General features: G+C 48.7%; 1 protein-coding gene across 1 annotated transcript in view; it reads left to right on the top strand.

The window, feature by feature from the left end:
* Window positions 1–14987, top strand: part of LOC107106323 (lipoxygenase homology domain-containing protein 1-like) — a gene marked incomplete at its 3' end in the record, with an annotated part of 139154 nt that overhangs the window by 9474 nt on the left and 114693 nt on the right. The window contains exons 2-6 of the mRNA XM_015406454.1: window positions 1772–1831; window positions 4090–4107; window positions 4700–4820; window positions 12686–12766; window positions 14239–14423. Coding sequence (XP_015261940.1) covers window positions 1772–1831; window positions 4090–4107; window positions 4700–4820; window positions 12686–12766; window positions 14239–14423 — 465 coding nt within the window. The remainder of the gene's footprint in view (window positions 1–1771; window positions 1832–4089; window positions 4108–4699; window positions 4821–12685; window positions 12767–14238; window positions 14424–14987) is intronic.

Genomic DNA, 14987 nt, shown 5'->3' with positions numbered 1-14987 from the left:
GGAAATTGATGCTTTGGAGGGCGGACTCTGTGGCACTGTACTGAGGGCTGCCAACTTCCAGATGGTGGCTGGAGATCTCCTGCTATTATAACTGATCTCCAGGTAACAGAGATCAGTTCAGTTGGAGAAAACAGCCACCGTGGAAGGTGGACTCTATGGCATTATACCCCATTGAAGTCCGTCCCCTCCCCAAACCCTGTCCCCCTCAGGCTCCATCCCCCAAATCTCCAGGTATATCCCAACCTGGAGCTGGCAACCCTAATTGTACCACACTGAGGTCCTCCCCAGGCTCCATCCCTACATCTCCAGGAGTATCCTGACCTGGATCTGGCAACTCAACCCCCCTCTTCCCCTGCCAATGGACAGGGGGGACCTGGACACCATAGGATCGAGGTTTGTAAAATTACAGATGATGTGGTGAAAAGAATGGAAAGGAATGTCTTGCTTACTCTCCTCTCTAACGTTCGAGGAAATTTATCAGCTGTAAATACAGGATTAACTTTCTGAAAAGCAGATTAGATAGATTCATGGAATGTAAGACGATTGATGACTACAGAACAGCTAAACAGAACCTCCGTGCAGAGAAGCAATAGTATATCTTTGAGTGCCAGAGGGCAGGGAAACAACCGGCAACTGTTTGCTGCCTTCGTGCCCTGATTGTCAGATTACCAGAAGCACCTTGGAACGTAGAACAAGAACGACCAGTCCAGCAGGGCGCCTTCTTTTCTGTCATTCTTCTCACTTGGGGGTCCTAGGGATGCCAGCCTCCAGATGGGACCTGGAGATCCCCTGGAATTACAGCTCATCTCCAGACTACAGAGATCAGTTCCCCTGGAGAAAACAGATGCTTTGGAGGTAGGCTTCCCAAGCCCCCACGGGGGGCGGGGAAACCCCCGCCCCAGAGGCCCGTTCCCTGCTGCCGCCTGATTGGGCCCCGGGGGGAACTCCTCCCCGACATGCGCATCACCTGGAAGTGACGCGACCACACCGGGCACGCTGGGGGCGGGGCCACGGCCATCCGAGGTAAAACTCTATGGTTTTCCCTTGTATGGCTGTGCCCCCGCCCCCAACGTTCCTGGCGTCCTCCCGTCACTTCCGGGTGACGTGCATGTGGCGCGCGCATTGCGCGTGCGCGCACAAGACGTCAGCCAGGAGCCCCCTGCTCCCGGCGAAGATAGACTTGGCAACCCTACGTAAGACCCCCTTAGTGGGGGAAGCGATCCTCTCCTGCTAGGCCCCACCTCTCTGCCACAGATCAGCTGGCCAGCAGGGGGGAATTACCCCAAAGAAGAAGAAGAAGAGATTGGATTTATACCCCAGCCTTCACTACCCAAAGGAGTCTTGGAGCAGATTGCAATCTCCTTTCCCTTCCCCTCCCCACAACAGACCTACCCTGCAAGGTAGGTAGGGCTGAGAGAGACCTATTGAGAACTGCCAGTGAGAGAACAGCTCTGACAGAACTTGTAACTGATCCAAGGTCGCACCAGCAGCTGCAGGTTGAGGAGTGGGGAATCAAACCTGGTTCTCCCAGATTAGAGGCCACTTTCCTAGCCACTCCACCAAATTGGCTCTCAAGCGAGGGAGGAACACCAGACATTTCAGCGATGTGCCTGTGTGACTTCAACATGACTCAGAAGTGACATAGGCATGTCCGGGTGACACTCTGGAATTTGGGCGAAAACACTATAGTAGAAGCTAATTCTATCATAGAGTTTTTGTCCAAAACCCAGAGTGTCGCCTGACATCCTCAGCGTACCTATGTCACTTCCAGGTCACATTGGAAGTCATGTGGGCATGTTGCTGAAACCCGTGAAGAAACTCCCAGCTCCTGGTGAGCTCACCCCCCATCCCCCTCCGGCTGCCTGGAGGGACCTGGGCACTCTAAAACTGGAGAGGTGAGCTCCTCACTGAAATCTGGTAACCTGAGCCTGCTGGGTAAGAGGTCTGGCTACCCTGACTCTTAGTCTTTCTCAACTGGTTGCATTCAGAACAGAAGCATGTGTGTTTCTGGCTGGCTGCCCCTGTGTAATAATGAAGAAAGCTTTTTTTGTTTGGAGTCAAGAGATGAATTCTGGTATTTCTCAGTGTCACGGCTCAGGTGGAGTGTCACCTGACGCTGCCACCAATGTTCCCTCTAAGCTGTGGATTCTGGTGAGCAAAAATTCTACTTTGTGAGCTACTGGCATTAAAGTCATGAGCGAGTGATTGGGCTACGGCATATATTAGTTTGCTGTGCAGCCATCCTTCCTGAGCTAAGACAAAAATCTGTGAGTTGGAGGCTGAAAAACTGTGAGCTAGCTCACACTAACTCAGCTTAGAGGGAACACTGGCTGCCACCAGTCTGGATTTAGGTTCCCTTGAGAAGGCCCAGAGCACCCTCCCAAGATCTTCAGACCTCCCTTTAGGCCGAATGACAGGCGTGAGGACCAGGCAGAGTAAAACAAGGGAAAGGTTAATTTCATAGGAGGTCAAACAACAAGGTGCGGAATAATAACAGTAAGAGGGTGAAAATAAAAGAAATCAAATGCCCTAACGCGTCTAAATTTACTTTCCCTAGCTCACAATCTCAAGTGGCCTTACACTACTCCCCCCTCCCACAGGATGAGGGTCTCTCCCCTGCAGCAGCCTTCTTTTTGGCTCTGCCCTCTGGAAGAAAGAACAGCTTTTAATAGCCACTGATGGACCTCTGCTCTTAAGAACATAAGAGAAGCCAATGTTGGATCAGGCCAATGGCCTACCCAGTCCAACACTCTATCTCACACAGGGGCCAAAACCCAGGTGCCATCAGGAGGTCCACCAGCGGGGCCAGAACTCCGGAAGCCCTCTCACTGTGTCCATCCCAAAACAACCAAGAATACAGGGCATCACGGCCCCAAATTGGCGTTCTTGAAGGGAACAACTAAGGCTGTCGCTGCCAGCCATTCAAAATGTTTGTGGGATTTCCCTCCTCTTTTCCTATTGGCCCATTTTGGCTCCAAAACCTCCCAGGGGCTTTTGGGAGTTGTAGGCCCAGCCTCACCTACTGCTAGCCAGGCTCTTTGGGCCTAGTAGACCTCTGGTAGCACAGCCCAGATCATGACACTCAGAATAGGATGTGAAATTAGATTAGGCCTTACTCTTGGTCGGGGCCCCCCAGCATGGTACCTGTGGGTGCTATGATGCCCCCTGACATGTTTCCTGGCACCCACCAAGTGTTTTTAGTAAGTGGGCGGGGCCAGGTGGACTTGACCATTTTATTGGCTGCGCAGATTTCTAAAAAAAGTTACCTCAGTGGTAGCAGACACCACAGCACAAGGGTTTTCACTGTTTGATTGAAGGCCAGCTGCAGCAGCCATTTTGTGGCTGGTGCCATGTCCCGTGGCAGCCATTTTGTGGCAGCCATTTTATAGCTGCACCCTCTAGGATTGCCAGTCTCCAGGAGGGGCCTGGAGATTTCCTGGAAATACAGCTGATCCCCAGATGACAGAGATCAGTCCCCCTGGAGAAAATGGCTACTTTGGAGGGTGGACTCTATGGCTTTATGCCCTTCGGAGGTCCCTTTTCTCCCTAAATCTTACCCTCCCCAGACTCCACTCCCCAAATCGCCAGGAATTTTTCAGTTCTGAGCTGGCCACAACCCTATGCAACCCCCCAAGCTGCGTCAGGATTCTGGCAGTGCCCACAGGAGGAGCCAGTTTGGTGTGGTGGTTAAGTGCCCGGACTCTAATCTGGGAGAACCGGATTTGATTCCCCAATCTTCCACTTGCACCTACTGGATGACCTTGGGCAAGCCATAGTTCTGTCAGAGCTGTTCTTGAAAAAGAGCAGTGTCTGTCAGAGCTCTCTCAGGGTGTCTGTTGTGGGGCGGGGAAGGGAAAGGAGATCGTAAGCCACTCTGAGACACCTTTGGGTAGTGAAGGGTGGGGTATAAATCCAATCTCCTCCTCCTCCTCCTTCTCCTCTCCTGCTCTAGGTTAACTGACTCTGGAAGGAACGAGGCCAAATCAACTCACACAGTTGAATGAGGTGGTTGGAAAAATAGCACTATTTCAGGCTGCGGGATGGTAGTGGTGGTACCATTTCTAAATGCTTCCTGTTGCGTAAAAGTAGAAAACGAATATTATAAGGACACGGGGCCTTCCTCTTCCTCTTCCTCCTTCTCCTCCTTCTTCTATTATAAGGACATGGGGTTGATCTAGAACTTTCTGCTCTCAGGTGTTATAAAAACAGACCCGTCTCTTTTTATTTTCAGGATGAGTTGATGCTGGGGGGGACCCTTCTTCTGTTTGGGCCCCACAGTTACTTTGCACAGAAATGAAACTGTGAGATCCATTTTCAAGAAGAAGAAGAAGAGGAGGAGGAGGAGGAGGAGATTGGATTTATACCCCGCCCTTCACTTGGAGTCTCAGAGCTGCTTACAAACTCCTTTCCCTTCCCCTCCCCACAACAGACACCCTGTGAGGTAGGTGGGGCTGAGAGAGCTCTTTCAAGAATTGCCCTTTCAAGGACAGCTCTGACAGAGCTATGGCTTGCCCACGGTCATCCAGCAGCTGCAAATGGAGGCGTGGGGAATCAAACCCGGTTCTCCCAGATTAGAGTCTGAACACTTAACCACTACACCAAACTGGCTCTCGGCCGTTCCACGGCTGACCCTTTCCATACAACCCCTGACAATAAAACCATCTCTTTCTTGGATTTTCATGCCCTGTCTGCACTTCCTCCACAGTCTATGAAGTCGTGACGGTGACGGGCGATGTCCGAGGCGCAGGGACGGACGCCAAGATCTTTGTGACTCTCTTTGGAGAATTCGGCATCACCCCGAAGGCCCACCTGACTAGCAAGTAAGCAGTTTGGGAGGAGGAACCTCACCCAGTGCCCCCTTTCAGTAACCTGTTATTGGAGTGCTTTGTTTGCAAAATATTATCGTTTCCTTGCTAATGGGCGGAGCGTGTTTCTCGAAGCATGCAGACTTGTAAGACAAATTCACTTGGACATGCATGAATTACTTGAGCATGAGTGAATCCGCACACGTACCTTAATCCTTTTGCTACCAGTCTGCTTTGCAGTGCCCACTCAAAAGTTGGTGTTCCTTTAATGTATCGTTTACCCAGCAGTTTCTGTAGTGTCCTGTAGTGAATTGAGCCACATTTAAGTGGATGAACATGCCCTGTATGGTTATTATTTTTTGAATTGCCAGTAGGTGGAACTGTTGCCTCACTTAACAGTGTTCTGAAGACTGGTATGCGCAAGGGCAGGGGTATCGAACTCATTTGTTATGAGGGCCGGATCTGACATAAATGAGACCTTGTCGGGCCGGGCCATGTGTGTCATAAAATGTAATGCCAGGTAAAGGTAAAGGTTCCCTTGCTCGAAAGCCAGTCGAATCCGACTCTAGGGTTGCGGTGCTCATCTCCGTTTCAAAGCCGAAGAGCCAGCGCTGTCCGAAGACGTTTCCGTGGTCATGTGGCCGGCATGACTAAACACCAAGGCGCACGGAACGCTGTTACCTTCCCACCGAAGTGGTACCTATTTATCTATGCCAGGTAGCGGAGATATAAACTTTATAAAGGACACAAACACAAAGGTTTTTTTAAAAAACTTAAAATAAAAACATGCTTAAAACATTAGCACTCTTGCAATATTTTGTTTATTTAACAGGGCACCCCTTGCTCTGAATTATTGCATCAAAATGTCTGTGCTGTTGCAATTCTGAGTATGCTGTTCAGGTGTGTATCTGTAAGCTGCAAACCTACGATGACGCAGCAGCAGCAGCAGAACTGGAAGAAGAACCAGAAGACAGCCAGTTCCACTGCGAGCCTGATAGAAGCCCTCCGGGGGCCTGATCCGGCCCCTGGGCCACATGTTTGACACCCCTGTGCAAGGGAATAGAATTGTTGGGTTTTATGTAAAGATTTAGGTTTTTTATGTACAAACTTCATTGCCTGCTGAAAGGTAAGCTGTGGAAACGATGACATGACCACTTCACCGGGTAGTCAGCTTTGAGTATGGACCCACATCTGGGCATGTGCAGAGTACCATGGGAATTATAAACAGAGGTGGGACATCTGTTGATTCAGTAGAGCGTATTCTACTTATTCCCCCCCCGATCTGCTTCTGCAAAAGCAAACTGCCTTTGAATTCCCTACTTAATCTTTCCTTTTGGCAAAAAAAGAATACCAGTAGGAAACGATAAAGCCTTGCTTATCTGTGAATTCCGATTCCTGTGCCTCAGCGCACTGCTTTGGATGTCGATGTGGGTTTTTTTTGGTTGAAAAATGCTAATCTCGTATCATAACTTCACATTTTCTGCATTTCAGCTCCGGCAAGAGGTACCAGCAGCTATTTTAAAAATTTTACCCTCAAAAGGGTTTCTCTCCCCCAAATGAAGCAACTCAGACATGAAAAATCTTGTAAAGGCAAATAATATGGGACTGGTAAAGGAGATACATGAAATTCCAGACCTCTTTGCCATATTTGATGTAACAAATGGGGAAGCAGCAGCGATTCTGAGGAATTTTCACTCACATTCGTTACTCTCTCGGTCATGAGGGAAAAGAGGTGTCTGTTGAGGAACAGTTTCCCCTGCTTACAAAGCCCTGACTAGGCTAGGCAATGTCAATTGGGGTTGCCAATTCTAGGTTGGAAAATTCCAGAAGATTTGTATTGAGAGATTTGGTTAATACGGCAGAGTCTGCCCAGTCATAGAAGCATGATATTGAATTCAGGGAAATAAATCTCCCAAGAAGTATACTGAAAAAGTGGATTCAGTTCACATTCAGGTTGTAGTCAGAAGGAGAGAGAAAAGCCTAGTCTAAAGAGTACTTTTCCTGTCACAAATGGCCGGCTTGTCACAAATGGCCAGGTTTTTCTACCCGGCTTTTCTCTACTCTCAGGAGTCTCAAAGAGGCCTCCAATTGCCTTCCCTTCCCCTCCCCACAACAGGCACCTCGTGAGGTAAGTGGGGCTGAGGGAGTTCTGAGAGGACGGGGACTGGCCCAAGGTCACCCAGCAGGCCTCATGTGTCTCAAAGAGGCCTCCAATCGCCTTCCCTTCCTCTCCCCACAACAGGCACCTTGTGAGGCAGGTGGGGCTGAGAGAGTCCTGAGAGGACAGGGACTGAACCAAGGTCACCCAGCAAGCTTCATGTGTCTCAAAGTGGCTCACAATCACCTTCCCTTTCTCTCCCCACAACAGGCACCTTGTGAGGCAGGTGGGGCTGAGAGAGTCCTGAGAGGACTGTGACTGCCCCAGGGTCACCCAGCAGGCCTCATGTGTCTCAAAGGGGCTGACAATCGCCTTCCCTTCCTCTCCCCACAACAGGCACCTTGTGAGGCAGGTGGGGCTGAGAGAGTCCTGAGAGGACTGGGACTGAACCAAAGCCACCCAGCAAGCTTCATGTGTCTCAAAGCGGCTGACAATTGCCTTCCCTTCCCCTCCCCACAACAGGCACCTTATGAGGGAGGTGGGGCTGAGAGAGTCCTGAGAGGACTGGGACTGGCCCAAGGTCACCCAGCAGCCTTCATGTGGAGGAATCACACCCAGTTCCTTGGATTAGAGTCTGCCGCTCTTAACCACTGCTCTCAGAGGGGAAGAACGTTGATGTAAATACGTATTTCTGGTTCTCCCACAACCACATAGTCAGGGGCATAAACTATGGGGGGACAGCAGTGCTCAAATACCTTGGGATTTCCCGGAGGGGGCAGTGCCCTCCCCCGGCTGCCAGGTAGCATCATGAAGCCGATAAGGCTTAAACTGTGCAGTCTCATCCCCTCCACTAGTAAAGAGGCTACCAACTCCACTTTCTTTCTCTGGGACTTTGGGACATTTTTTTGTCATACAGGAGCAGCCCTCCACTGTATTTTTTTACTGTGGGATCTTCGGAAGTTCTCTCTGAAGCTCCTACTTTCAACCCGTGGATCATTCATAGCACTGCAGTCTTCTATTATCCTATTTTCCCCCCAATGCCAATCTTTAATCAATTTAATTTTACAATTTAATCTTGGCTAAATGAAATCCCTGACCTTGTCAGATCTCAGGAACTAAGCAGGGTTGGCCTTGGTCAGTATTTGGATGGGAGACCATCCAGGAAGCCCAGGCCTGCTCTGCAGAGGGAGGCAATGGCAAACCACCTCCTAACAACTCTTCCCTTGAAAACCCTATGGTATGAAGAAACAAGGAGAGCCAGTTTGGTGTAGTGGTGAAGTGCGCGGACTCTAATCTGGGAGAACCGGGTTTGATTCCCCACGCCTCCACTTGCAGCTGCTGGATGACCTTGGGCCAAGCCATAGTTCTGTCAGAGCTGTTCTTGAAAAATTGCAGTTTCTGTCAGAGCTCTCTCAGCCCCACCCACCTCACATGGTGTCTGTTGTGGGGAGGGGAAGGGAAAGGAGTTTGTAAGCCTATCTGAGACCTTAGGGTAGTGAAGGGCGGGGTATAAATCCAAATATCTTTTTATAAGAACATAAGAACATAAAGAGATGCCAATGTTGGATCAGGCCAAAGGCCCATCCAGTCCAACACTCTGTATCACACAGTGGCCAGAAATATCAGTGCCATCAGGAGGTCCACCAGTGGGCCCAGGACATTAGAAGCCCTCCCACTGTTGACCCCCCCCCCCAAGCACCAAGATGACAGAGCATCACTTGCCCCAGAGTCCCTATCTATACCTTGTGGCTAATAGCCACTGATGGACCTCTGCTCCATATGCTTATCTAATTCCCTTTTGAAGCCGTCCATGCTTGTAGCTGCCACCACTTCCTGTGGCAGTGAATTCCAAGTGTTAATCACTCTTTGGGTGAAGAAGTACTTCCTTCTATCCGTTCTAACCCGACCGCTCAGCAATTTCATGGAGTGCCCACGAGTTCTTGTATTGTGAGAAAGGGAGAAAAGTACCTCTTTCTCTACCTGCTCTTTCCCATGCATAATCTTATAAACCTCGATCATGTCACCCCTCAGTCGTCTTTTCTCCAAGCTAAAGAGCCCTAAGCGCCTTAACCTTTCCTCATAGGGAAAGTGTTCCAACCCCTTTATCATTCAAGTTGCCCTTTTCTGCACTTTTTCCAAAGCTATAATATCCTTTTTAAGGTGTGGTGACCAGAATTGCACACAGTATTCCAAATGAGGTCGCACCATTGATTTATATAGGGGCATTATGATATTGGCTGATCTGTTTTCAATACCCGTCCTAATAATCCCCAGCATAGCATTGGCCTTCTTTATTGCAGTCACACACTGTCTCGACATTTTCAGTGAGTTATCTACTACGACTCCAAGATCTCTCTCTCTTGATCAGTCTGTGCCAGTTCAGACCCCATCAACGTGTATTTATATTTAGGATTTTTGGCTCCAATGTGCATCACCTTGCACTTGGCCACACTGAACCCCATTTGCCATGTTGACGCCCACTTGCCCATCTTTGACAGATCCCTTTGGAGTGCCTCACAATCCTCACTGGTTTCCACCACCCTGAACAACTTCGTATCATCCGCAAATTTAGCCACTTCACTGCTTCTTTTACCTCACAGGGTGTCTATGGTGGGGAGGGGAAGGGAAAGGAGTTTGTTAGCCGCTCTGAGACACCTTTGGGTAGTGAAGGGCGGGGTATAAATGCAATCTCTTCTTTTTCTTCTCTTCTTCCATAAATCAGCTCCGACTTGACGGCAACCCCCCCCCTCGCTGAGAATATTTTTCTCTTTTTGAGATTTCGCTCCTTCCTGAAACCTAAATAGCACCTAATGCAAAAACCATTAGCAATTTTTGCGTCTTATAAACGTGTCTCCATTTTTGCCTTCGTTATGTTTTCTTTTTTTTCTTCCTGACTCCGATTTTTCCACTGAGGGGGTCTCCTAAGTGTTCCCACTGGGGGGTGGGTTGAGGGGTAGGAGGGGAAAAAAACCCTTTAGGCAAAATGAGGAGAAGACTATTTCCATCTGTTCGTCCTGCTGCGTTTGACAGCAATAATGGATTTCTTGCTTACTCTTGGGAAGCTTTGTAAGGGGCGGTGGCGGGGGGGGGGAGACACACATTAGTGGCTCCCAAATTTGTTACGTTGCTCACAGGATATGGCAAAAGGATGGAATTTCACGCATCTTCCAATGAGCTGTTTTCGCACTGATGAAATGATTTGCAAAATGCATGACATTTTATATCCCTGGCTTGTTTCCTGGCGTCGATGAGATAAAATACCATGCATTTCCTCGACCAAGGTACCTTTGTGGCTGATCATCACACCGCTTTCGTCTCCCCCACCCCTTTCATGGCTGTACGCTGGCAGTAAAATGCATGGCCGTTTCCCCTGAAGCATTTTGCTTATGTGCTTGCGAATGGTCACAGTAAGGCATGCTAAAGTCTCACGAAGCACCGTATATCGGCCCATGATAGGTCCTCATGCGAACGCTTGTCAACTTTCTAAGCCACTTGTCATAAGGAATAGCAGTTCTGGAGGTTCCCAAATTATATTTGATTTAATTCATATTTATGTAGTTATGGTATCTATAACCCATATTCCTTTGGGCTTCCTAGCTGCACTCGGTCAAAGCCAACCCAAGGTATTTTGATGACTGTAGCAGAAACCCAAATGATGCTTTTATCCTCTCTCTTGATCAAATGGTTGAACTTTTTTTTTTTTTTGCTGACCGATCAATGGTTAAATGTCAATTGTTTCGCATTCCCCCAAAATATTAATAAAGGTGCCTTTTTGTAATACGGTAGGAAATGGGCTCGAGCTTATAGTTAACTAAATGGAAGAGGCTACTCGTTTGAGCACTGGGATATTTCCATGTGAGGATTTTTTCTCGGATGGAGCATGGCACGCCCCCACTTTATTTGGGATCTTCCGTCTGTCTGTCTGTCTGTCTGTCTGTCTATCTAAAGCCCAGCAGGAACTCATTAGCATAATAGGCCACACCCAACAACAGGAACTCATTAGCATATTGGGCCACACCCCTGACAGCACAGCTCATTAGCACATTAGGCCACACCCCCATGTTACCAGAAGTGTGGTTATCCAGCCACACCCACCTTTTGCTTGTTATTCTGTTTACCTTGTTTGTTGTCAAAACCAGGGCCTTTTTTGTAGCAGGAACTCCTTTGCATGTTAGGCCACACACCCCTAATGTAGCCAATCCTAATGAGTTCCTGCTGTTGGGTGTGGCCTATTATGCTAATGAGTTCCTGCTGGGCATGGCCAATTTGGGAGCCAGCAGTCTGTCTGTCTGTCTGTCTGTCTGTCTGCCTGTCATCCATCTATCATCCATCTATCATCCATCTATCATCCATCCATCATCCATCCATCCATCCATCCATCCATCCATCCATCCATCCATCCATCTATTCATATAGACTTATGTTCCTATGCCCTGAGCAGACCTGAATTCCACATATGAGAAGGCACAGCATGTAGTGTGTTGTATGAAAGCTCAATTCTTGTACATATATGTGAATTTCTGTATATCTAGCAGCAGGTGTGAGCTTTCTGCACCTTACTGCTTTAATGGTTTCTCTTTTCCTCGATTTTCTGCTTGTCTTCTCCTCAGGACTCTGTGCTTTTCACCTAGCTCTGATCAGATCCTTGTGTTTGATCTGCTGCCCCATTCCCATGGCTACCAGGTCCATAGTTTCTTTTGCTTCCTGAGATCTCTTCTCTTTTAGCCTATCTACTTTGCCAGCACATCTGTCTGTCCCTGGAGCCAATCTGAGGTGTTAATGATAGCCAAAGATAACTATACCCCAAAATAGTAAAAAGCCCAGTAGCACCTTTAAGATGAACAAACTTTATTGTAGCATAAGCTTTCGAGAAACACAGCTCTCTTCATCAGATCCATGGAAGGTATGAAGAAACTGGCCACCTATATATCTCTGGCCAGTTTCTTCATACCCTCATGCATCTGATGAAGAGAGCTGTGTTTCTCGAAAGCTTATGCTACAATAAAGTTTGTTCATCTTAAAGGTGCTACTGGGCTTTTTACCATTTTGCAGCAACAGACTAACACGGCTAACTCCTCTGGATCTATATCCCGGAACAGACTTCCTGTGCAGACTCCACACTTCCTGTTTCATCCATTCTGTCTGACTTAGAATGTTCATGAACTTTCCAAGTCAGCGATACTCAGTGTGGGGCCAGTGGGTGTTGTGGTACCAGCACTATATTTCTTGGTGCCTGCTTACTTCCTTCTACTCTCTAAGCATCACTTCCTCAAAGCATAGAGCCATTCTTGGTGTTCTCCCACCTCACTGGAGTTGGAAGTGCTTCAAAAAACATAGGAGGCATCACCTTTGGGTCTTCAGAAACCATTAAGAACCAACTTCCTCTTTCATAAGGCAATGCTTGGCTTGGAACCTCCTGACATTTTGTGATTGGTCCCAATCAACATGGAAGACATTTTGTGGCTGGCTGTGCCCTACCCATGGCAGCCGTTTTGGGGTGACACTAATTAATTTCTTTTAGAATTTCAAAGTGCCCACAGGCTCAACAAGGTTGGGGATCCCTCTTCTAAGACGTTGCGCCTGAGGGTTAATCCTCCCTATGCAATACAGTTTTGGTGACGGCTTCTTCACAGGCAAGTCCCCGTGGGTGCCCAATTAAGCCTGATGATTTGAGTGGGTTTAGACTGGACTAACTCTGCACAGGATTGCACTGATGCATATGTCAGTGTGAATCAATCATAACTCTTTTGAAAAACTTTTTTTTGGTATGTGTGTATTTCAGGAGCGAGAGTGCGTTTGAGAGGAGCAAAACAGACGTTTTTCGAGTGAGAACCAACAACGTGGGAACAATAAGGAAGATAAGGTATTAGAATGAATGCCATCCTGTCAGTTAACTGGCCAGAGATATAGTCCTAAGGGATAAATACAGCAAGGGATAGACAGTCTCACACAATTCCTGAACGCACTCCTTGTGATGGAAGTTGGTCTTGATGACTGATTTGCCAAAGTCCTGATTAGCTGCTGTGACAGACCCTTGCTCCTTCTCTTCTGTGAGGCAGACTTTCCCGCGAAAACTCTGTTTACCACTCTGACTGAGCAGCCTCTTAGTAGCATGTTTAAATCATAAACTTATAACTTACTTTGTGTCCCACCCAGTGTTAAAGAAGTCATTTGACTTTTGCCTGGGCCAGAGTTTTATTGTAACTCAGCAGGAGCCCTCTTATAGAACCCTTTGGAAATGGCACTTGATACGAGGTAAAGTTGAAACAAAACGGTTGATTTTATTCAACGGGGACAGTTGGATCGGGAATAGGGCAGGGGATGATGAGCTGAGGTAACTGTAGTTCTTCACAAGAAAATTAGAATATCTTTGAACAGGCAACAGAGTATAATTAACATAAGAAAAGTGCATAAGAGAAGCCAATGTTGGATCACACATTGATGGACTGCACCTTCAAAGGGAGGTGTGATCATGCAACTGTGGGTCAGATTCCTCCGGAGGAAATAGCCTCGCTCCCCCCCCCCATTTTATCTGGCGCATGTGACCGAACCCTGAGTTTGATGTCCTAAACACCTTGCTTTTGGAGGTCAGTTCATCACAGCTGCCCATGAAGTAGACAAGAGTCCAGGAGCAGCTTCAAGACCAGAGGTCATTTCGGGGGGGAACGCGGGGGATCGCAGTTCCGCCGGGTGAGGTACGGGGGGCGGGGCACATGACGCCCCCTGCTTCCGGCCGCCCCGCTTCCGGCCCTCATTCAACCAGGAGGAGGCAGGAGAAGAGGGAGGGTAAGTTGCTTCCTCCCTGCCTCTCTCCACCCCTGCCTGCCTGGGGCCAGGGAGGGCCTTCGCGGGGCTTCCTTGCACTCTCGCCGGCCTTGCAGGTCCACTGCTGGGCCTCTCATGGGGCTCAGCAGTGGAGCTGCAAGGCCGCCGCCAGGACCGTTGGGGGCAGGGTGTGTGGCCTTATGACACACTTCTGGTGATGCCAGGGGGTGTGGCCTTATGGCACACTTCCAGTGTTGTCAGGGGGTGTGGCATATGCTAATGAGTTATGCTAATGAGTTCCCCTAGCTCTTTTTCTACGAAACGACCCCAGTTCAAGACTAACAAAAATTTGTGACAGGGCAGGCGCTTTCGTGAGTCACTGCTCACATCTTCAGACTGAGCCGCGACGCACAAACGCTCCTTCCTTGCCTGGAATTTTTAGTCTTTAAGGTGCTACTGGGAGATATTCACACTCGACCGACCAAATAAAAACAGCAAAAGCCAGCTCTCCAAAACATTCAATCTGTATAAAATCCCACGCTTGATTCCCCTTCCCGACTTGCCTTTCAGAATCGAGCACGACAACACGAGTATGAATCCCAGCTGGTTTCTGGACCGCGTGATCGTCACCGACATGAACAGGCCGCACCTCCGTTTTTATTTCCCGTGCAACAATTGGCTGAGCAAGGACGATGGCGACGGACTGAACGTGAGAGATCTGCTTGGCACCCTTAATCCAATGGACGTTCCTAAAGGTATTGTTCTGGATGACTCTTGCCAGGCTGGACTCAGATATAGAGGTGCTCTCGGGGAAGCTTTCCTATATCTGATGGTTAATCTCCTGGCAAGAAGTACACCCAACAACGCTTTTTGGTTCGTTGTGGGTCAAGAATGCCGTTTTAAGAAGCCGTTCTCCACAGCGGCTGTGAGGAACTCTTTAAAGGAACCGTAACTTTTCGTTTGGCCTTCACAACTGTACCTTGCTGAGGGTGTTGAGAATTCTCTGTCAGAATTCTGCCCCCTTTCTTAGAAATACAACTGCCGGAGTTCCCTGGTGAAAGAGGGTATTATTATTATGGCCCCGGTCACACAGGAGGTTTAGGGCCGGAAGAGGGACGGATTGGAGCCGCAGCAAACGGGCGTGCTCCCACCGCAACATCTGGGAAGTGTTGCACACCTGTCCCTGATCCGGCCCTTCAGGCTGAAAATCCGTATTTAAAATAAACCACCTACAGAGGTGGACTTAACAGAAAGGCCGCATCAAGCGCGGCCGTGGGATCGCCGACGCGTCCTTCTGCCGGCACATCCGAGGCTCCTGG

The sequence above is a fragment of the Gekko japonicus genome, unplaced genomic scaffold (assembly GCF_001447785.1).
Source record: "Gekko japonicus isolate JY-2015 unplaced genomic scaffold, Gekko_japonicus_V1.1 scaffold3478, whole genome shotgun sequence".
In the NCBI taxonomy this organism is placed as follows: domain Eukaryota; kingdom Metazoa; phylum Chordata; class Lepidosauria; order Squamata; family Gekkonidae; genus Gekko; species Gekko japonicus.
Note: the sequence above shows the minus strand (reverse complement) of the source record. Positions and strands in the feature narration are given on the sequence as shown.